The following is a 23,943-nucleotide window of genomic DNA, read 5'->3' as shown; positions in this document are numbered from 1 at the left end:
ACAATACATATATTTCTGCTTGGTTCATCAAGGTGTACAAGAAAGAATCAAGTAACCTGCAATGAACAGGCCCAGAACAGCTCTGCTTTTCTACACAAATGTTCAAGCTTGTATAGCTAGTAAGCTCCACCTCCGATCTATTTGGCTGGACCCGGCATGGCTCTGGGTGAGCTTGGTTGAACTCCAACCTCATTAACACGCCTGACTGAACACAGCTTGGCTTGGCTTAACTCAGCCCTATGCTCAGCTTCCAATTGACCACATTCCACAACACTCTCCCCCCATTGGTGACCATGGTCTCCAATCTATACCATGGGAGAGATTCTACAGTAGCCACATGACAGACCTCCTCCTGTCCTGTCAGGGTTCTGCCCAAGTCCTCCACATCCGTGTCTGAGGCAGCTGCCCCGGGGTAGCTCGTGTCGACCTCGGCGGCCCCTACTCCAACTCCCAATCTCAATGGTCTGCTTCCACACGGACTGGCTTCGGTGCACATAGGGCTTTCTCAGCTTCTTTCAAGCTCCTAGTTACCGAAGCCAATAATTCTGGCAAAGACGCATCACATGCGTCATCCAAGTTCTCTAACAAGCTGGGGGCATCCAGGGTGAGCGAGTGCTCCAACAGAAAGGCCCTGGTAGCGGACGTTAGAACTACCTGATTGCCCTTTTGTCCCACCTCCGGTCGTTTGCCAGTGACTCAATCGAGCAGCACATCCCGCTCCCGCACCGGTCCGGCCTTCTAGTAGTCCGGGACAGCCTTGGGTTGTGGCGGACATGTTCCGATGAAGTCCCCGGTGTCGGAGCCGTTTCGGACTTCTACGGGTTTAATTTCGGTTCTCTCGGAACTTCTTCTAGTGGGACCGGATTGGCTTATACCGAACTTGGAGAGCGTCCTTGGCGTCAGCGGCGTTCTCTTTCTTCTGGTCTGACCGGGTTTCCTCCCGTAGTTGCCTCCTGTCCTTGCTTTGCAGCAACCACCAGCAGCAACCTTTCCCAGTTGGATGGTGGCATTATTGGCACAGGGTCCTCTCTGGCCTCTTCCTGTCTTTTCTCCGGCCTGCTGTGTCAAGCTCCCTTCATGTTGGGACCCCCTCCTTGGCTCCAGAGTGGCTGCGGCCTGTCCAAACCTCTCTGGGCAAGCATGATAGGGTTTTAGCCTTATTTCGCTCTAGATGAAAGACTGGCCCTGTCATTCCACCAGATATATGTGGTTCCTCCAGACCTTCAGGACCTGGTATGGTCCCACAAACTTTGCCTGCAGCTTAGGATTTTCTCCCCTTCTCCGGTGTTTGCCCGTGAGCCATACACAGTTGCCTGGGGCGTACAGTGGTGGTTCTTCCCTGTCATCTTGCCACACCCCCATCTGGCTTTGCCGTAGCACCTCGTGCACTCTCTGCAGTCTCCGCTGAAGTCTGCAGTGAGACGTCTCTCATCTGCAGCCTCCAAAAGAACTTGGTCGGTGAAGGGTGACTTTGCAGCTGGTCTGGCAACCTCAGCTCCCATCCCAACATTAGCATGTTGGCTGTTTCTCTAGTCGCGGAAGGGGGGTGGTGCTTTTGTATACCCTCATTAGCTGGGGGAGCAGTAGGTCCCACTGGTCATGTCCCCGAGCTAGGAGCAGCACCCTCAGGGAGTCTCTGAGTCCACGGTTATTCCGCACCACGGTTCCATTTGCCAGTGGATGATACAGAGTCGTGTGGGCCTTCTCCATGTTCCAGAGTTGGCACAGTTTGGTCATCAGTTGGCTCTCAAACTGCGCCCCATAGTCTGTGTGGATCTGCTCAGGCAATCCCAGGTGGCAGAATACCCGCTCATCTAGGGCGTTGCCGACCACCGGGGCTGTGGCGTCAGGTAGTGCCAAGCCGTCCTGCCACCGGGTGATTTGGTTGGTGAGAACCAGCACCCACTTGTTCTCCCTTGGCGTGACAAAAAATGACCTCACCAGATTCACGGCCAAGTTCTGCCAAGGTAGTCCTGCATAGAGCCTCCTTTTACTCTTGCCACTTTTGTCCCTCCATGCTTTGTTGCCTGGCACACCTCGCAACTCTTGATTAGCCGTCTGACTGTGGACATCAGTCCGAGCCAGTACTACATCAGTTGGAAGCGACCTATAGTCCTTCCCACCCCAGACTGAGCCAGGGCATGCGTTTGCCACATCATGGTTTCCCGCCTGGCGGGGAAACAGATGGCCCACTATCTGGCGTGGCCCTGCGGGACCACGCGTGCTTCCAGCACGCCATCCTGTTGTATGCGCAGAGAGCCCCGCATTCAATGCAAGATGTCCAGCTCTCTGCTCCCGACCTCTAGTTGTGCTGCTGGCAACTCCTCTCCAGCGGCGGTGGCACGGTACATGACGGCCCTGTCCCTGTCCGGTAGCCTGTGTCCTCGCCAGTTTGCTCTTTGAACCTGTCACTTCTGGTTGGGCTGTTAGCCCCTCAGGGAAACCTTCAGCATCCAGGTTCAATTCCGCCACTGTTGGGGTGGGAGTCCCATGTGGGTTGCCGGCCAGCCCCTTGGGTATGCGACATTGCCCTTGGTCGATCCAGCTCTATCGAGAGCGGGATTTCCATCCAGTCAACCTGTTGGTACCCACACAGCTAACATCTCTTGTTCCCTTGCCAACTCCCTCCATTGGAGGCCCCTATCTCTCTGTTCAATGCTTGTGCATTGCCTGCAGTCCTCGCAGGTTTACCTGCTCAATCCATCTGCATTTCGGTGGCGAATCCCTGACCAGTGCTCCAGGATGTAGCCGAAGTCCACCAAAATTTCAAGCCAACGGGTTACTTGGTTTGAGGGTTCCCATTTCCGGCATAGCCACCGGAGTGACGCATGGTCTGTCCGTAGGAGGAACTCTTGGCCATACAGATACAGTCGGAAGTGCTTGACCCCCTACACTACCGCAAGTAGGTCCCGTCAAGTGACGCAGTAATTGCGTTCCTAAAGAGTGAGGGTCTTGTTGTAGTAGGCAATGACCCTCTCGCAGCCTTCCTGTGCTTGGTACAGCACAGCCTTCACTCCACATCCGCTGGCGTCCGTGTCCAGGATGTACTGCCTCCGAGGATCCGGATAGCCCAAAATTGGGGCGGTGCTGATGCTCTCATTCAGCATGTTGTAAGTGGCGTGTTTTCTCTCCATGTATCTCCAGAACTCTTCCTTTGCAGTCAGTCGGTGCAAGGGGTGTGCTATAGCGTCAAACTCCAGGATATATTGCCGGTAGTAGCCACCCATCCCAAGGATTTCATGGAGTTCCCTCACTACGCGTGGACTCGGCCACTTTGCAACTGCCTTCACCTTTTTGTGATCTGTAAAGACTCCATCTTGGCTTACTATGTGACCCAAGTAGTGGAACTGGAATTGCAATAGCTCGCACTTGGATGGTTTCAGCTTTAGTCCGGACTTGTGGAGTCTCTGGAAGACCTCCTCCAGCCGATGTAGATGCGTACCAAAATGCGGTGCGATGACGATAATAACATCCAGATATAGCAGCAGCGTTCTTCAGTGGAGGCCATGCAGAACGCAATCCATAAGTCTTTGGAATTTGGCGAGGGCGAATGTCAGTTTGAAAGACAACACCTTATATTTCCACAGTCTGGACCGTGTCGAGAAAGCCGACTCCTCCTGCGCCTCTGCATCCAGGAGTACCTGCCAATACCCGCTCACCAGGTCGAGCGTGCTAAAGTAGCAACTGCCGGACAAGGCATCCAGGTTGTCATCGATCCTGGGTAGCGGGTAGGCATCCTGCTCCGTGACAGCATTGATATGCCAGTAGTCAATACAGAAGCGCCACTTCCAATGCCTCTTCCGGACCAACACCACTGGGAGCTCCAAGCTCCTCCGGTGGGCTTGATGAGCCCTTGTTTGAGCAGATCCTATGCCTGCCTCTCTGCCTCTGCCTCCCTCTCTGGTCTGAGTCTGTGAGGGGTTGTCAGATTGGCCGAGTTCCCTCTTTAAGTGGACTAGAATGTTCACCCTCTGAGGTCCTTTCTACGTCGTCGTCACCCGCACTGAACACTGTGGCATACCGACACAGCAAGGATTCCAACCTTGACGTTTGTCCCATGACCTCACAGTTTGGCCGGGCCACCTGGAACAATTCCTCAAGGTAAGCTACCACTCCATTGATTGAAGTCGGCCCGGCATCTACTAATAAGGGATCGTCCTCCTCAACCAGTAGGGCCTCCACTGCAGTGTAACTGCCGATAGTGGCTCCGGACCGGAAGGTCAAAGGTCGCTCTGTTGTGTTCATGCAGTGGGTGATGACCTGTCCCTTGGGTCCTGGCTGGTTCAGGCTACTGGCTACTGGAGGTCTATCGAGAAGTTCTTCGATTAGTACCATGGGCAATAGTTCCGGGTGGTGATGCGACAGTGTATTGCCATCTCTGTCCGAGCTGGAACCACTACTCCCCTTATCACCTGTATTTTGCTCTGTAGCAGCCGCTTATGCCGGTCCCTGCAGACTAGCTGTCTGCCATCCCCTTGAACCAGCGGTTGCTCACACTCGAGAGCGCTTGATGAGCCACGAAGAACGGCATTCCGAGTATGACATCTTCGCTCAGTCGTTTAAATACGAAGACTTTCTCTGTCTTCACATCCCTGAGGCGAATAGTCAGACAAATTATCCCATAGAAGGGGGCCGTGTCCCATCAGCCAATAGTCTGTGGCAGTCATTCTCTTTAAGTCGGTCACGCACGGCTCTTGGCAATTGATCAAACATTAGTTTATTGATCAGATTGGTGGTGCATCCGGTGTCCAACAGGAACTGGATGGGCCGCTTCTCCACTTTTCTCGGGAAGAATTAGCTGGTGTAGTGAGGTCGGCTGAGGGCTTGCGCCCTGGAGGGCTTAGCTAGGATGTCCTCCCCAAGGCCTGGAAGGTATTCTTTCCATGGTGGGGCAAGGTTGGTCCCTTGGGCTGTCCCACGTCCGGAGGAAATCTGCTGCTCACGTGATTGCCACCCCCAAGGACTAGAAAGGGTTGGCTGTGCCGCTTTTAAGGCAGGCTTCTGACTGTCCGGTCCATCAGGGATGGTTCTCAGTGTCTGGGGTGGAGGGGATTTGGGGGTCACCCTCCTGTGTTTAGAGTTATGTCACTGCCGTTCACACGGAGGGGCATAGGTCATGTCCGGGACAGGGGGGCTGTCCAGACTAGTCTCACCCAAGGACTGGTAATAGTTCCGTGTCACCCCAGGCCCTTTCTGTGCAAGAACTTCTCTTGGCCTAGTCCTTGCTGGTTGAGTCCAGCTGTCTGCCGCCACCGAGTCCCGTGAAATCCTATTGTCTCTCCGTGATTGCTTGGCCTTGACACAGCCAGTAGTCAGAGCTACAGCTGTGACCGTCCTTTGTTTCCTAAAGCCAGTTTTGTGTGGCGAGGGCAATTTTTCCATACGAAATAAAAATAATTGTGCGTAATAATAAAAAGTTTGTTGTAATATCAACACGCAAACCTGCAGGCTTCAGAACAAAATTTCCCCCCTTAAAACTGTTACCTATACTAGTCTGAGCACCGTGGTCATGAACGATGTAATCTAGAGAGATATGATGTAGTGGTCTGTGTCATTTAATGACATAAAATAAAATTCGTTTTTCCATCAAGTGCTGTTTCTTAGAGTAGCGTCATAAACAGAGCTGATATCAATGAAACGGTAGCAAGGCCTCATAGAGACACCTGTGCTGGCTGCCCTAACAGAAGTATTATTTTATTATCAATTTTGAATAATTAAACACAGACAAACCTTAGGTGTAATCAAATGAGAGGTTGTTAAGCAACTTGATATACACTGCTACCTAAATATGAGCTAAGTAGGAAAATATTAACATAGCAATAAAATAAATTGTCCAGTAATCTTTACCATAATAAGAACTGTGTCTAGTTCTATATTGAAAGAAATGGTTGGTGAGCATGAATGGGTCATACAAGATTTGACTCACAGTTTTTAACATATTGACTGACACTCTGACAGCTGCATCCTTTGACAAGATTCTATTGTTTTAAAATAATCATGCATAAAACTATTTTCTGCGCCTAATTGGAAAACTGGACAACCTCTCACAGCGTGTGAAACTGTGGTTGGTATTAGTAATTCTTACAAGATCAAAAGTGTTAATATTAGATATTTTTTGTTTCCAGTTTTTATTTTAATGCTTGACATAAAACTTAGACAGAAGGCTATGAAAAAAAGATCTGTAAAAACTAAAAGATGATAATTTCAAAAGTTGCTATCTGATTAAAGTAATTCCTGTCAATACAGATCATTGCAAATTAGACCGCATGACTTATAGCCATCTAGTCTGAAACGATTTTAACTATACAAGTCGCTCTTGACCATTTTAAGGTTTTAAATGTGAAACTTTGCGCGATGGCACACTGCAACTGAACCGCCATACAGTGATAGCTCTATTTTCAACGAACATAACATGTAAGTTATCAAAACTATCACATATACTTCGAGCAATTATTTGACTCTAAAATTGAAATAGCATCAAAAATACCAATATGTGGGTTATTCAAAAAATTTATTTTGTAAAGTCAAACTAGTATTTTAAAAATGGCCTAATTTGGTATATCAAGTATGAATAATTATTTTATATTTTTTGAGAAAAGGCTTAAACAGCATGAATATTAAAAGATAGGTGAGTCTGCATTCAATCTCGAGAAAACGTGAAGAGAATTTAAACCCTCTCATTTTTGCAATGCCGGTTAGTCGTAGTGGTTTTAGCGCACTGAAAAGACAGAAATTGCAGGACTTAGAATAGCATGTTAAAACTACCATGAGAAATGGATGACACAACTCCAATGATAATTTGTCACAGTAAGGCCCAGCATCCAGGTTAAGAAACATGTTCATTTAATATTTGAGTGATTATGAAAATGAAACATATCATCACTAATTAAACTAGGCTAATAGATTTAGGGGTTTAACTGACAGCATTTATTTTTCAGATAAAAGCAAGAGCCATTTAGTTTACATTGTAAGCATTAAATTTAAATAAACTTCATCTATTTATTTGTGTTACAGTAAGCAGGCTTAGGTTATGCAAAACAACTTGTTGTAGCATTACCAGTTATAGACACTTAGTTTAATGTTCTTTATCGCTAGTGTATTACTTTGTCTAGAAATCTACAAACTAAATACATCATTTTGATGATTAACAATGTTTACTGCATCAATTCACTACAGTATGATAAAACAGTTATAGTTAGTGGCTAAGGCGCGCTGAAGGCAAGACGCAAAGCATTGCACGATATTTTTAATACGGACAGTTTTGCATTGACCAGTTAGTGAAAGACGATAAAGAGGTCAAACTTGAAAGCTATCTAAGTCATTGCCATTTAAGAAATACAGATTATTCTCATGCCTATTTTATTACTGGTATGTTTTCTAATGGTTTGATTTAACGAATTATTTCATTAACAAATTGTGCATCAGAATTAGACTTTGATGAAACTTTCTTGATAAATGAAAACGAATTGCTGATGTATTCTGTGTTGTGTTGTAAAGCATTTTTTTCTAAAAAGTAGCTTCCAATAATGCTTCATGGGTTACGTAGAAAGGTTGTTTATAACTAGCTTCAACAACACTGTCAACTTTTCAAGTTTAATTTTAATTTGCGCATAAAATTTCCTCTAATTGTGCTCAAAAAGTTCAATCTGCATGTCTGAACAGTGCCTAACTTAAAGAAAGGCCATAAGTTATTAAGATAAAAGAGCTGGCAGCATGCCAACTAGATAAATAGCTTGACTCACTTTAAGTAGGTGGATTATCTTTAACTTAGTTAATAGTAACATATTTCATTGGGTGCAGTCTGAAATTTATAGCTGCCCCCATTATAAATGAGTCATTTATGACTTATTACTGACTATTATAATACCTTTACAGGTTTGTAAAGGAGAACCATAGATCTAGCTTTGATATAAGATACATAGATACAACTTTAACATAAAGTTTCACACAACTACCTTTCTAATAAGGCACCCTGTGAAAACCAGTTCTGTTTGTGTGATGAGGGAAGTCCTTCATCACTGGCACACCCAGGTCTCGCTATGCGATCTCTGTGCTATAACTTAGTACATAGGTGTATTCGTGTTGTCATTGTCTGCTAAAATTAGCAATTCACTTTGATGTAGAATAGCTGTTGGCTAAACCATTGATCCCATATGATACCCTGTTAATAATATCAATTAGAAGCTGTTCTGAAAAGAACATCGCAAAACTATTTTGGTGGTTTTTAAGATGAAAGATAGATTTAAACTTACTGTTACTATGGCCGACATTATGTGCTTGAAGCTTCTAATTTAGGAGAGGAGAGCGACAGTATGTGATTCACAATCATTCATAGCTTTATTCAAATACCGGTAAACTAGAGGTATAAAGCAGTAAGGCATATTTGACTAATAGAAGACAGTATTTTTGACAGTACTTCACCTGATTCATTATTAAATGCTTTTTAACAACCATGGTTTAAAACATAATCTAACATTTTGATCTCCACCTGTCTAAATATGACACAAGTTATTGTAGTAGCAAGGTCTATTTTTCTACGGATGTTTTCCGCTTGTATGAAAACTTGTTAATTAGCTGCATCTATTAATGCTTCATGCGTTGAAAAAATAAATTAGAAGCAGATGGTTGACCGTTTTTTGTAAACATCTGTAAAACTAAATTGCTTGTTTGTTAAAACATTGAAAATACTAAGGCATGGCAACCAGAGAAGGTTATTGAATGCGATTGACCACAATTACCTAGTTTTATTTCCTGAGAGAGTTTAGAGTAGCCATTCTTACTCAAACTCGTTAGCCCTCTAAATAAGCTTGCATTCAGAATTGCAGTTCAACAAAGCTGTTTCTTCAAGTGCCTAAAGTTTCTTTTAATATTTCAAGCTACTAATTATGTGAAAATGCTTTGAGAATTGCATTAAAACTGGCAAAAAATTGTTTTGATGAAACCAAAAAGTTCTTTAGAAGGAAGTTGTAAACCAGTGATTTGTTTTCAATGTATTAAGTACGGTTTTTCCAACTGATCAACTTATTACTTTAGTTCAAATTTTACACTGTAAAAGCTAAAGCTAGCTTACAAAGTTTCAAGTAATCCTCTTACAAAAAATGTGTTGTTGACATGTCAGTAATAAAATAAAGAAACGCCTTGCTCACTGGCATTAGGAGCACATGATAGGCTTGCTTTTCATTGTGAATAATCTACCTTACACGATGCATATGTAGTTTTCTTACTCTTCGTTTATTTTATTAGGTGCAACTGACTCTGAAACTGCTAAAATGTACGAGTTTTAGCAGCTCATTTATAAACCAATGGGTTTAATTTTTTTGGTCAGGCCAAAACTAAACACTCAGTAGAGAATCACAATAATGAAATTTTCTATAAACGCTTATGTCGCTAGTGGGTTTGTGAGAAATAGCAAAAACCTGAACAACACACTGACTAAGAGGCTACGCAGCCAGATAGCAAAGCTTTCACTGAGCTGAACTGGCACTTGCAGACTGTGTTGAGTTACAACTAGCCACAAGGGAATCTACAGAACATCATCCAGTGCTTTGCCATGTACATGCCTTTCTGCCATTGGCAGCTCCTCAATCTCGACAAGAACATGTCACGTTAGATGGTGTGCAGGGACATAGGCTGTAGATATGGGGTCTTCTTGGAAGATGAAGCCAACTGGCTTCTCTTTGTACTAACATGGACATGATCGATCAACTTCTTTAGGAAGTCTTGTACTTTCACTCGGATCGTGGCAAACTACCCCTAAAGAGTAAGCAGTTATTTTAGTTAGTGTGAATAGGCATGCACAGAGGAAAGGCAGCTCAAATAAGAAAACAGATTCAAGGGAGCTTAAGACGACCTGGTGATGCATGTTGCTTCTTTATGACCGAGTCAGCATTGATCCCTTGAGTCAAAAGCTGCACACTCGCCTTCAGAGAAAAAAACTTTCAAAGACCGGCTTGAGTATAACCCTACCTCATCAAGGTACCGACATAAGGGAACTCTGACACTAACAGAGTTCTACGCTATCAGATTGACGCATCTCTTAGCAGTGATCGAAAGCTAACATGCCCTTTACCACTGACAGAAATACAGATTTCCCCAGATGTTAGAAAATAGTCGTCAGTGGCAAATGCTTGCACTGTCCACTCCCAGGCTGGTTCTGGCCCAGAAGCTGTCAAGAGATGATCAAGCATTCACAGAGTCCGAGATACTGACTTTGTGGTTTGGAGCCCAACAGCACTAAGAGGAGAAAGAAAGGGGGTAGAGCGCAAAGATCATAGCTGGCTGTTTAGCCGACCTCAGGAATAGCGCTATAGTTTAGCTGAGTCTTGTCACAGCACGAGTCTCAGCCGTCCTTGAGTCAACTCGGCCTATCAAAATGAAAAAAATTAAAAAAAGGGCGGGCAAATACAATCAAGAGTTAGAGCCTAACATAAGAGAACCGGTACAAAAGGCGACAAAATCTAGTGCAAGAGTCAGGGATAGCTGGCAGACTCTTGCATACAGATCCCATTGTTAAGGTCAAGCGCCTTCCCTTAACTGGCTACTGCAATCCACCCCTGTTTCAGGCAGAGAAAGAGTGTATGAGTTCAAAGTGAATAAGTTTGTATTTGACTGTAAGCACCACAATCATTGTACACCAGAGGCATTCACAACTCCACTGGGAGCTTGGTCCATCTTGCTAAGTCACCCAATTAACTACCATATAAAAGGAAGGTAAATATGTACAAAAACAAGTAAAACATAGCACACAGTCGAAACTGAATATAATAATAATATAAAAAAAAAGTATAAGTATGATTAAATAATTATTGGCGTCGCCGATTAAAAACGTATAGAGTTTTAAGAAATAAGCATATACAATAGACAGGAGAGACAAATCACGATATTTAAAAGGACAAGACAGTATAAGGCATATAGGAGTAAATAAAGTAAATGCAACATCCGCCACACCATGCATTTATTTGTTCATGATATATATGTTAGTCTTATTGCTTGCACTTGGTGTTTTTAACCTTGTGGAACCGTAAAGGGAACTGCCGGTTTCTTTTATAAAACTGTTATAATTTTACTAGTGTGGAAAGATTTAACTGCTGCAAATAGTTTATGGTCAGTGTACTAAACAAATGGTCAAGATTTAGAGACCAGTATAAAGTACTCCTTGTATAAAATGGGTTAATTACTACTTGTACTCTTACTCCACTACAATCGTTTTAAACAAGATTACGGGATGAGAGCTTTATAATGTAGCAGATTGAAGTTTTCTGTACATTTACAGTAAAACCTCTAATTAAACATCATCGCGTTATATTTTTAACACATCATATTTAAAAGCAGTCAAACAGAGATTTTGTTCAAATAGAAGCTAGCATTGTATTTTTCAAAATGCTCATCGAAATTTCAGGAAAATAAGTTTAGCCCTTTTACGGACGTAGCAAATTTTGCATATATTCTGCCCTCTTTTTTTGATGAAACAATATTACACCTTTTAGATGCAATAAAATTTTTCTGCTCAGTTACGTCCACCTTGTCAGATATATCTTACTATGCGGTTACATAAGTAGTATTGCATCATCATTGCAAAAAACCTGCTCTGGAAATGTTCAGACTATTGTATGCAGACAATTTCTTTCATCCCTCTGATAACTTTAGTAGCTTCAGTTTAATACATATGAGTCTGCTTTAAGTGCTTGTTACACTGTACGAATGAGTTCCAATCAAGCAACAAGTTCATTAGACAAAAATAGTTTAGATGTTGCCGGGGGGGGAGGGGGGGGGGGAGGGGGGGGGGGGACTGTGCATAACAAAATGTTCGTGGTAATATCAACAGATTAAATTTGCAAGTTTATTAAAATATTTTGATTATTAACAACCTGCTAGCTATTTTATTCAGAGTCGTGTGGTCAGAAACAATGTAATCTAGTGCGAGATGACTGCTGCAGGGTTCTCTGTCATTTCGTCTGATAAAACAAAACTCGCTCTTCCGTCATCTGTTGTTTCTTAAAGTAGCTTCATACACTGAGCTGATATCAATGACAAGATAACAAGGCCATATAGGGACACCTGTGCTGGCTGCACGAACTGAAGTCACGCCATTGCATGATTAGTGTGGATAATTTCAACAGATGAACATTACTGTAGATGTAATCAAGTGACAGGTTGCTAAGCAACATGATATTGACCGTTACCTAAACATGAGCTAAGTCCGAAGAAATCATTAACACAGCAATAAAATATATTGTTCAGTAATCTTTATTATAATAAAACCTGTGTACATTTCTATGTTCGAAGAAACATATTCGTGGACAAGATTGGGTTATACAAGATTGCACTCACACCTGAGCTTTTAACATATTGACTGACACTCTAACAGCTGCACCGTTTGACCAAAGTTTATTGTTTTGAAATAGTTGTGCATAAAATCTATTTCTGTGCCTTATTTGAACACCAGACAATATATCTCAGCGTGTGAGATTGCCCTTTGTAATAGCCATAATTACAAGATCAAGAGCACCAATTTTAGATATTTTCTTTCAAGTTTTTATTTTAATGCTAGACACAGATTTTAGAAAGAAGGCTATAAAAACCAAAGCTCGGTAGAAACTAAGAGATAATAACTTTTAAAAAACACCCAGTCTAAGTAAGACAATACAGATGTCAATAAAGATCATTGCAAATTGATCAACATAATTTATAGCTAACTAGTCTTAATTAAAGTTCACTACATGAGTCTGTCATGACTAGTTTTTAATGTGAAACTTTGTGTGAGTGTCCCACTATTACTGAACAGATGTACAGTCATAGCTTCATTTACAGCGATCATATTATGCAAGTTATCAAAATTATTATTTAAACTTTTAGCAATTATTTGACTCTAAACTGGGAGTAACATTAAAAATACAATTGTATGGATTATTGAAAAAATTCACTTTTCAATGTTAGGCTACTATTTTGAAAATGGTTTAAAATTGGCTTCATATGTTATATGAAGGATGAATAATTATTTTATATGTGCTGCAAAAATGCTCAAAATAGCATAAATATGAAATAATATAATATACGTCAGTTTGTATTCAACCTGGACAAAATGTGAAAAGTATTTGCGCATTGTCATTTTAGTAGTTTTGGCTAGTCGTGCGGGTTTTAGCACACTCAAAAGACAAAAAAAATGTTCAGGGCATCAAATGGAATGTTAAAACTTTGATGTTAAAAATTTGGTACATGGATGAGACAACTCCAATGATAGTTGTTAACATCAAGGCACAACATCCAGGTAAATGAGCAGGACCATCCAACGTTTAACTAATTATAAAACATCAAACCTATCATCACTGATAAAACTGGGCTATTATAATCAGTGGTTTGTCTGACAGCATTTGTTTTTTAGATAAAATTCAAAGTCGTTTATTTTACAGCGTAGGTATTAAATTGAAAATAAATCTGATATCTTTATCTGTGTCGCAGTAAGTAGGCCTACATTATGTAAGATAGCTGGTTATTACATCAATAGTTACAGTTGCTTAGATTAATTTTCATTATCTTTGGTGTATCACATTGTCTAGCAACCCACACACTAATAACATATGATGTTTAACAATGTTTACTGCATCAATTCACTACGATATGATAAAACAGTAATGATTTGCAGGTCGCATAAAGGCTAAGGCACACTGGAGGCAAAATTCCAAGCATTGCACAACACTTTTACTAATGTCAGTCTCGCAGTGTACCGTCAGTGAAAGACATTAAAACAATATTTCGCCCATTTAAGTGTCCATTTAAGGAATGAATATTATTCTCATGCCCGTTTCATAATTTGCAAATTTTTTAATAGTTCGATTTAATTAAATATTTCACAAAAAAATTGATCATCAGCATTAGATATGTTTTCAATTTAATTAAACTTTCATAATTAACAAAAGCAAATTCTGAATACTGTATGGGTTGTCTTGTAAAGCCCTGTTTCTGAAAAGAAACTTCCAATAGTGTTTATTTGGTTAGGTAAAAACGAGTCTATTGCTGATGTCAACAAAACTGTCAACTTCTCATGATGAATTTTACTTTGCACATGAAATTTTCCAAAGCGTCCTCAAAATTTTGTATTGTCTCAACAGCAATAAACCCACTGAGAGGCCAAAAGTTATTAAGATAAAAGAGCTGGCAGCATGACAACTAGATAAACGTATTGACTAACTTTAAATAGGTGGCTTATCTTAAACTTAGCTAATACTAACACAGTTCAAGGGGTTCTGCCTATGGTTTATACATGTAGTTGGCCCATTTAATAAACGCGTCATTTATGGCTAATTACTGGCCATTAAAATACCTATAAGAATTTGTAAATAAATGATGAGCTCATACATTACCAGCTAGTGTGTTGCGATTATAACCAAAACACTAGTTCTATGATTTGTTTAACCTTAGCTATTACGCTGGCAGTCCGATGTGCTATGTGAAAAAACATATGTAATAAATGTGTGCACAATTATTCTGTGATGCTGCAAGTTATGTCTGTTGGCTTGAGTCCAGATAACTTGGTTTGGTCCTTTTGCAGGGTCATCATTTTTTCAAAGTTTTTAGCGTGGCATAAAATAGACAGTCTGATGATATCAAAAATTGAAAATATAATTTATTGATGATTTCTACTGCTTACTCTAGACAAAACCATATACCACTATATACGTGAAAAGCAAGTTGTTGTGAAATGAATGCCAACCGTTTTTATTTATTGATTTTGAGCTTTTTTGATAGTCAATGCAAATGAAAGTCAACCAGGAAACTGAATGTGTTGACATAAAAATGAAACACTGGAAAATGACAAGTTAAAAATAGATAATGTGCGTTAGGTTTTTAAATAGCATTTAAATGAAAAAGGCAATATTAATTAATAAACAACTATTATATTCTGAGTTTGTATAATGCCATGGCATCTAGAACTAGTTTTTGTCAAGACCTAATTTTTACTTAACGAAAAGTAGTAATGCAAGTGTGATGAGGTAAACCAACTCAGTGGTGAGCCAACATTTTAATAATCCTTAGCGTTTTACAGTTAATGTAGTGTAACCAACTGCTAGTAACTGGATATACATTCAACAAAAATGCAAACCCTGTAATACATATATTTTTTATACTAAATTAGTGTAGATTAAGTAGCTGAATATTATTCATAACTCTATTCAGCTCGTATTACTACCAGCACATCATAAGCTGAACAGGCCGCGATTCACAAGCCTTTCAATATTTGTTAACTTGTGTAAAAACAGTCTACCGATTGTTTCAATATAAAAATATTTTATCGAGCATATTAATAGCCTAAATGAAAGGGTATTTTAGTCCATGACTAAAATCCTAGCACAGAACAGAAGGAGTACAACTACGTAAGTAAAAGCTGTCAACTTTTAAGAGAACTCAAACTTTGTTTCAGTTAATTTTATATCGACCATCAAATTAGAAAGTTACAAATTGTAAATATTAATTTAGTATCTTTAGAAGTATGCTGAAGAAGATAATACTTTGTTTAATGTTTTAATAAATGACAATTTTTGGATTGTTTCATGTTCATCTCTGAGATGTAGTCCTCATTGTAAATTTGGTGGCAAAATGTACTCCAAAATTAATTGATCAGATTTGTATGGTCCTAACACAGATCAAGGGCATTTTTCACCTCAATATTTATTAAATCAAAAAAAAGTGCAGACACAAGAACTGAGAAAAACTTCATGATCGGGATGTGCCAAAAGAATCTAAAATGCAAGGCAAGATTACCACTCCTTAATGGGCTCAAACTTAAGGTTCAGATAAATTTGCATTGGCTTTTAAGTAAATATATTTATCTTTGATGATATCTACCAAACCCTTTTACGAAGTCAGGTGTTATGAGTTTGCACCAAGTAATGGTTTCAAGGCAATTACTCATACTTGAGCAGCTTTTCACCGTTGGTGCCACTGTTGAATGCGTGAGTGAACAATAAAAAATCATTTGAGAGTTTGGAGGTAGATAATATAAAAGATAAAATTTTTACAACTCATATTATGTGAAGCTCTGCCTTACTATGGTTTGTAAATAATTTCTACGCTCAGTTTTTAAATTATTCTGGACTGTCACCAGTTTTTCTCTTGTACTTTTTCAAAAGAAAAATTCTGTGAGAACGATATACTTTACCTATAATATAAATTTGTGTATTGTCACAGTTTAATAATTGATATGAAAAGTAAATGTTGGAGGCTTGAAAAAACAGTGAAAGTGCTAAAGCAGTCTAATAGCTACTAATTTCATAGACACATTGAGCACGCTCAGATCTAAGCAACATAACAAAAAATGCATTCTCATGGTTTCACTTTTTTATTTTAAACACCAAAAAACACTGCAGAAGCATTTTGCTTTTCGAATTACAAAGTGGATGTGAGGAATTGAAATGAAGAAATCATTGTATTGTATGTGTATATTTGTGGGTATACCCACAAATATACACATACAATACAATAATTACATATATATGTGTAATTGTATGAAATACCCAGTCAGTTAGTATAACAACTGGGATCTTTTGATTCAAAATGTTGCCTTTAGCAATTTGTACTGCAGTTTAACTGTTTGCTATACCAGTCCTAAATTTGTTATTCAGTGATGGAGCGCGTCACGCTCCAATAAATTTTGCTATGATGGCCAGTTTGTAAACTTTGGGATTTCCCAAACAGTAACGCAATAGCATTTTTCATGATACGGGTACTAGGGTGTACTACTTTGATGTGAACTAGTCAACCTTCCCTACTAAACAACCTTTGTAAACTATCTGTCAAACAAGCCATGCCTGTTAAATTAGGCAAACCAGGTTCAGACATCTGCTGCAATGCCATTCAGAAGGTAGGCTTATAACCACTGCGGTATAAAAACAAGGCAATCGTTTTCTTAATTAGTGATAGTAACTATTCTTCTAACAAAAGTTAAGGTAACGTACCTGGTCAATAGTAAACAACGGTAAATAATAGAGTTAATGTTGTTGTTGATTAAATTTCAAATAGCTTGGTAACTTTTTTAGAAGTTAGTCTTAACATCTCATTATTAAATAGGTAGTTGTAGCTTTTCTGGAAAATGAAACAGAAATGATTTTAACAAAAAAACTGCAAGGAATAAGTTTGTGTAATTACTGTTCAAAGTCTATTAGGGCTGAGTGCAATCTCTCCTATTTAATGATATTGAATAGTCACCCTGTACTAACACTGGTCAAATAACAATTTAAACTTGTCTTACCATTATTCAGTTTAAGACACTAGTCAGACACTAAGAAATAAATGCCTTGATCAGCCTTTCACCTTTTTTATTTTTAGTGCTTTCCAAATCTCGATTTTGTTATTTACTAAAATTTCAACTTATGCATTTGCTATACTAGCTTTACATAGAGACATGAAGGTACAACAGCTCAATTGCAGCATGATACTAAAACCAAGTATCACAAAGTTGATCTCATATTTAATGCTTGTCGTGAAAGAGGTGTTATAAAAATATTAGTAAAAAGTTAGCTGCTTTTGTAGTTAGACTTGTAACAGTCAATATTGGCTGCAACTAATGTACCTATATGTCAGTTTTTTATATAACACATATTTATTAATAGCATCTGCAGAGCCTTTGTTTTGTGTATTTGGTTTTCTAAAGTTTTTGTCAGGTATCGAGTTAAAAACTGAAAGCAGTTTTCTCTGCCATTTGTGATGGACTATTATTATTAGTAAATAAAGATCTTATTTTAAATTTAATTGCATCTTTCTAGTCATCTCATATTTAGTTATTAGTGTACATTAGGTAGCTTAGAAAACTTATATTTGTTTGTATAAAATATTGGTCTATGCTTAAATAATCTTCACTGATAATAAAATATGACTTCCGTTTAGAGTTCAATAGAGTTTTTTATATGAGACTTTGTTATCACATCAGTTATATCAACTGTGCTTTTAAAGCTACTTTAAGAAACAACATGCGACAGAAAAACGGGTTTTATTTTATCAGACTAAATGAGACAGAGAACCCCGCAGCATCCATTTTGCAATGTATTACACTGTTCATGACCACAGTCCTCAGAGTAATGTAGCTAGTAAGGAGCTTGTGAGCAATTTTCTTACTAAAACTTCCATACTCCAAACGTAAAAGTAGAGAAAAAGATATATTTAAGCACAAATAGCTAAGAGCTGTCAACTTTTAATAATCTTTCACTGTTTAAAAATTTCCTCCTAGGTTGAAAATTGTTCTAAAACTGTAGCAAAAAGTCAAACCTTATTTGTTGAGGTGAAGATACACCCAAGAAATATTGAGTTTATTATAATGAAACGAATATTGTATACATAAAATTTGTAAGTTTAAACATTTTAGACTAAATGATAATGACAATTTATTGTGACATATATCATGTGACTACTATTGACCTCTGACCTTTTTATGTGTTTTACTTGTAATTAATAAATAGAGACAGTTAGGTTCTGGATGTAAAGCAATAAACATGCTTGCATTAATTAGAGATAGACATCGATACACTACACTAAACTACTATAGGACTAGACTACGGAATATACGCACAATAACAATCACACTACATATAATGTATGTAAGCAATGAAGTGATTGAATCCATGAAATCACTTAAAAGTGACAAATAAAAATTGGGATGCAAAATGTTTTTTATACAAGTAAATCTTTTGAAACTTTGAAAATTATCCCGAGGAAACTATTACAGTTTTATGCTAAAAAGTGTTCCTACAACTGCAAATCTTTTAATTGCAATCTCAAGCCGTCTTAAATATTTTTCTTCTGGATTTATTTTCTTCAAAAAACTCAGATAATTTATGATGTCACTTTACACAATAGGGAATCTACTTGTTGCCTAAGTTAATGCTTTAGTGTTATTGATGTTTCTTACTAAAACTCCTTTTTACCATCGCATAACCATTCTGTTTAAGTGACGTGTACTATAGTACGAATGATATTTTTTGTCAAAGACATATAATTTCATTAACCCATACATCAGTTTTTCATTGCTCACAAAATTTACACATGATCTATTTTGCCACAAACCCTATCTTGATGATAAAAAGTTCCCTGTCAGCTGCATCATACTTGTTAGTATGAAAAATGAATTTTTAGCAGTGTCGCAAGCAATGCTCAATGTTGGTGCAAAAACTTCTTATTTTATCCACGGTGAGCAAATTTTGAACAAACTGTCGATGATTGCTTATTGGAGAAACCAGACTGTGTATATAGAGAATGTCAATTCGTATCATTGATTCTTGCACAGCATTTAAAATTATTTTTGTAAAACAGCCTAACAATCTACTTTCTCTGATGCATAACGTAAACCTAAATTCTTTGTAAAAGAGGATATAACAATAAAAAAAATATAAAAACAAGTTTTTACTAGCCATAAAATTAGGTATGGTCAAGGTGAGCGCTTTGCTTATCAACAACCTAGTGGTTCTGCCTTCACGTTGAATATACAATGACATTAAAAAAGACAAAAGATCTGCTTTTATGGTCACACACACACACCACACACCACACACCACACACCACACACCACACACCACACACCACACACCACACACCACACACCACACACCACACACCACACACCACACACCACACACCACACACCACACACCACACACCACACACCACACACCACACACCACACACCACACACCACACACCACACACCACACACCACACACCACACACCACACACCACACACCACACACCACACACAGCACATCACACACCATACACCACACATCACACATCACAAACCACACACCACACACCACCCACCACCCACCACCCACCACCCACCACCCACCACCCACCACCCACCACCCACCACGCACCACGCACCACGCACCACGCACCACGCACCACACACTACACACCAGGCACCACGCACCAGGCACCACGCACCACGCACCACGCACCACGCACCACGCACCACGCACCACGCACCACGCACCACACACCACACACGACACACGACACACCACACATGACATACCACACACCACACACCGCACACGACACACCGCACACGACACATTGCACACGACACACCGCACACCGCAGACCGCACACCGCACACTGCACACCGCACACCGCACACCGCACACCGCACACCGCACACCGCACACCACACACATCACACCACACACATCACACATCACACCACACACATCACACCACACACATCACACCACACACCACACATCACACATCACACACCACACACACACCCCTACTCACACCCACACACACACACACACTGCTAAATGTTTTTTCTCATTTTTAAGTTTATCTCTTGTGGTTTAATTTCTTTTCTTAAATCAATCAACTTTGTTTACTGATACCATTATTTAGCTGACAGTTTCAAGCAGTGCACAGCATTGGATGCTAGATTTAATGACTAAGAAACTGTCTAAACTATGTATACAAACCATTTGCAACAAATTACATTCTAAAACACAAGTTAAGTTAGCTGATCAGCATCCTTATCAAATTTTAGAGCCAAGATCATGCATGTAAGAAAGGTCACATAGTGTTTATTTAATCAATCTTTAGTATACATGTCTGAAGTTTACATTGTGGAACACAATATTTATTACACACGCATATATACATGCATGTAAGCAGATCAATGTTTATGTAGCCGTCCAGCTAGTGTTTATATAGGGAAAACCAGCTTTAAAACCGCCAGCTTTTGTGAGTGTTGAGTGGCCTGAGAGACCAATCATCACCAATTCTCAGGTGACCTGTACCAAAACATTTAGACAATTTTTCTAGCCTCATTTTAACAAGCTATGAAACAGCGTCATTGGCGACAACTGACCATCACCAAGACAAACTTTCCTGCTTTCGCTTTCTGTCACAAAAAATACTTTTATTCCTAATTTTTTCCTAAATGGCGAAGTAATTTTAAATTTAATAAAATTGATAAAAGTGAATATTTTTGCTATAATACTAGCCTTGTTTCCCGAGCTGTCCAAAGCTACAAGTTGAAGGTAAGGAAAAGGATTGCATTGTGCAGAATCAGAACTTTCTGTTTTCGATTTCCCAGACTAAAGCTCTTACTTCTGCACCAATGAAATACCTACACACTTTTCAAAACCATTGTAAAACATAATAATCTCTCACAGCTCCCAGACCTTCAGGATAGTATTAGTTTATTATTTCAAATTAGGTTCAATAAACTAAAACTTTAGTTGACCAAAATCCATTGCAAAAATGCGGCGTTTTGTGATCATCAAACACTGACACAAGTAGGAAGTTTTGGCAAAAGTCAATCCTTATACTCTAATCCTAGCTCAATCTGGCATCGAGCCAATAGAGCAATCTTTCATTGTTTGCACAACCATAGATATATTTCAGTATGCAAATGCTTCACGCTTCCCTGGCTGCAAAGGGCAACATGACACTGACTAGGTAAGTTCCTTGTAGCATTTATGTCATTGCTAGGCTAGCATAAGGCTAGTCACTACTCACCTGGTAGACAATGTGTTGGTATAGTTAGCCTACAAGCTAGCTTAGACAAAGTTTCATGATGACTGTTTGATATTGAAACAAAGACTGATAAGTTAATCATAGTAACTAAGTGACTCATCAAATACTAAGTTTCTATACAATGATAATGCAGTGACACACCTCCATTTGATATTTGAAAACACCCATGTCACTCTTATTACATCATTGTTAAATGTCGCTGTTTAAAAACAAAACGCCTCCGAGATATGCCATCATGGCGCCAAGGAACCAGCCTTAACCACCAACATTCATGGCACTTGTTTTTCTTACAAGCCTTACTAGCAACCTTGATAAAAGATACCTAGCTACAACCCTAACATAAGGTTTCACACAACTACTGAAACACAACACTACTAAGACACTCTTTGAAAACGTAATCTGCTTGTCGGCCAAATGAAATGCTTCGTCACTGGGATACCCAGGTGTTGCTCTACTACCCATGTGCTAAAACTTTGTATATACATGTTTTTGTGTTTTTATTGTTGGTCAAAAATTAGCAAGTCACTTTGACGCAGAATAGCTCATAGGTGGAATACCTAATTACATAGGATACCATGTTATTAATATCAGTCAAAAGCTGTTCTAAAAGTAGCATCGCAAAGCTATTTTGGTAGTTTTTAAGATGAGAGATAATGACTTAAACCAACTGTTACTATGACAGGCATTATGTGCTTGGAGCATCTAAGTTGGGGGAGGGAAGAGAGAGTATTTAATTCACACTTATGCATCACCTTGTTCGAAAACCGGTCAACAAAGGGTGTGAAATAGAAAGGCAGATCTGACTGATAGCGGCAGTATTTCTGACAGTACTAAACCTGATCCATTATTAAATGTTTTTAGCAATCATGGTTGTAAGCAGAATTTTACATTTTGACCTATGTTGTCACATTATGACGGAACTTAGTCTAGCAGCAAAGTCAATTTAGTTACATCAGTGCTCCATTTTCATGGAAACCTTTTAATTTGCAGCATCAATGGTAACCCTATATGCATGGAAGCATTAAATTAGACGCGGATGGTTGACATTTCGTAAACATCTGTGAAGCAAAAATGCTTGTTCACTGAAGCATTAAAATACTAACTCATCAGGGGGAAAAGGCTATTGATTGTGATTGACAACAACTGCCTCACTTTATTGCCTGGGAAAGTTTCACTGTGTTTCCATAATGCACATGGTTCACAAATTTGAGCAAATCAGGAAGTTATACGCATAATGGAAACGACATAAATCTGCAAGCTAAGTGAGTTTTGTGATCACAAAACTTTATCGAATCCATCACACTTGCGAGCCTTGGAAACGGCACTTGTGAATCATGCACATTAGAATATTGCTGGCTATTCCATTATAAACATTTACACGCTTCAGTCATTTTTTTCCAATTTTTTCAGAACCAATGCGCCTATGTTCCGAACGATTGCTGCTAAGCATAGCATGACCCAACTGCATAGCTAATAACTGTTGACTTGCAACAAAATTCTCATTACAGTTAGTTGGTATCGAAAGATTCACCCTGTTTTACTCTGCTGTATTGTAGGTGCGAAATGTGGAAATGTGATTACAAACTCCTAAAAGCTCAAAAATGAGCAGTTAATCGCTGCCATCACACAAATGTCGTAGATTAGAAACCCTTTCTAAAACGGCTCAAGTGGGGCATAATTGAACGAGATGGTTTCTATTTACACTTTCAAGCAACCTCATTCAGCAAACTATTTGTACCAGTATAGTTTAATTAAACTGTATCTACTATCCTTACGCATCCGTTTTATCATCTTTGCAATGCTGTCGTTTTTAGAACTGATATCTTAAAACCTACCGTGAAAGTTTGTTTAATTTTTAACCTTAGCTAAAATGAGTGCACATCATTCTCTGATAAACACAATGCGCCTTTTAGTCACCTGGGACCGTCGGAAAATGCTGCAAAAGTTATTCGCGCTGTTTGGCAGAAAGCATTGGTCACATGATCAGCTTACGAGTGGACTGTTAGACCAAGTCAAAACAAAACGGTAAAGAAGCGAGTATCTATATTTGATACGGGCTTTAAATCCCAAAGTTTAACTAGTGTTACCTGAAGTTTTATATTTAGGCTTTTATTGGCCTTCCAATTCGCGTGAGAGCATCACATGTCAAAACAATAACCAAATGGATTGACTATGTTAGAGAAACAAACTTATTCAAATCTACGGTGGTTCCATGATCGCGACGATTAATTTTTGGTTTTTGAGCTTTTAAGAGCTTTTAATCACATTTCCACATATTTTGCACCTACAGCACATCAGAGTAAGACATGGTCTATCTTTTGATACCACATAACTGTAATGCGAATTTTGTGGCAAGTCAACCTTTAAAGGTTGACTCGCAACAAAATTCAAATTGTCGTTATTTGATATGAAAAGATTTACCA

General features: G+C 39.3%; 1 protein-coding gene across 1 annotated transcript; it reads right to left on the bottom strand.

The window, feature by feature from the left end:
- Nucleotides 1-1,509: 1,509 nt before the first annotated feature.
- LOC137397369 (uncharacterized) lies at nucleotides 1,510-4,335 on the bottom strand. The gene is made up of 4 exons (XM_068083660.1): nucleotides 4,084-4,335; nucleotides 3,595-3,983; nucleotides 2,973-3,492; nucleotides 1,510-2,547 (listed from the first exon to the last, which is right to left on the bottom strand). The coding sequence occupies exons 1-4, from the start codon at nucleotides 4,333-4,335 to the stop codon at nucleotides 1,510-1,512; spliced, it is 2,199 nt and encodes a 732-aa protein (XP_067939761.1).
- Between the last annotated feature and the right edge of the window lie 19,608 nt (nucleotides 4,336-23,943).

Source organism: Watersipora subatra, chromosome 5, assembly GCF_963576615.1.
Source record: "Watersipora subatra chromosome 5, tzWatSuba1.1, whole genome shotgun sequence".
Classification (NCBI taxonomy): domain Eukaryota; kingdom Metazoa; phylum Bryozoa; class Gymnolaemata; order Cheilostomatida; family Watersiporidae; genus Watersipora; species Watersipora subatra.
This window is presented reverse-complemented; position numbering and strand designations above follow the sequence as displayed.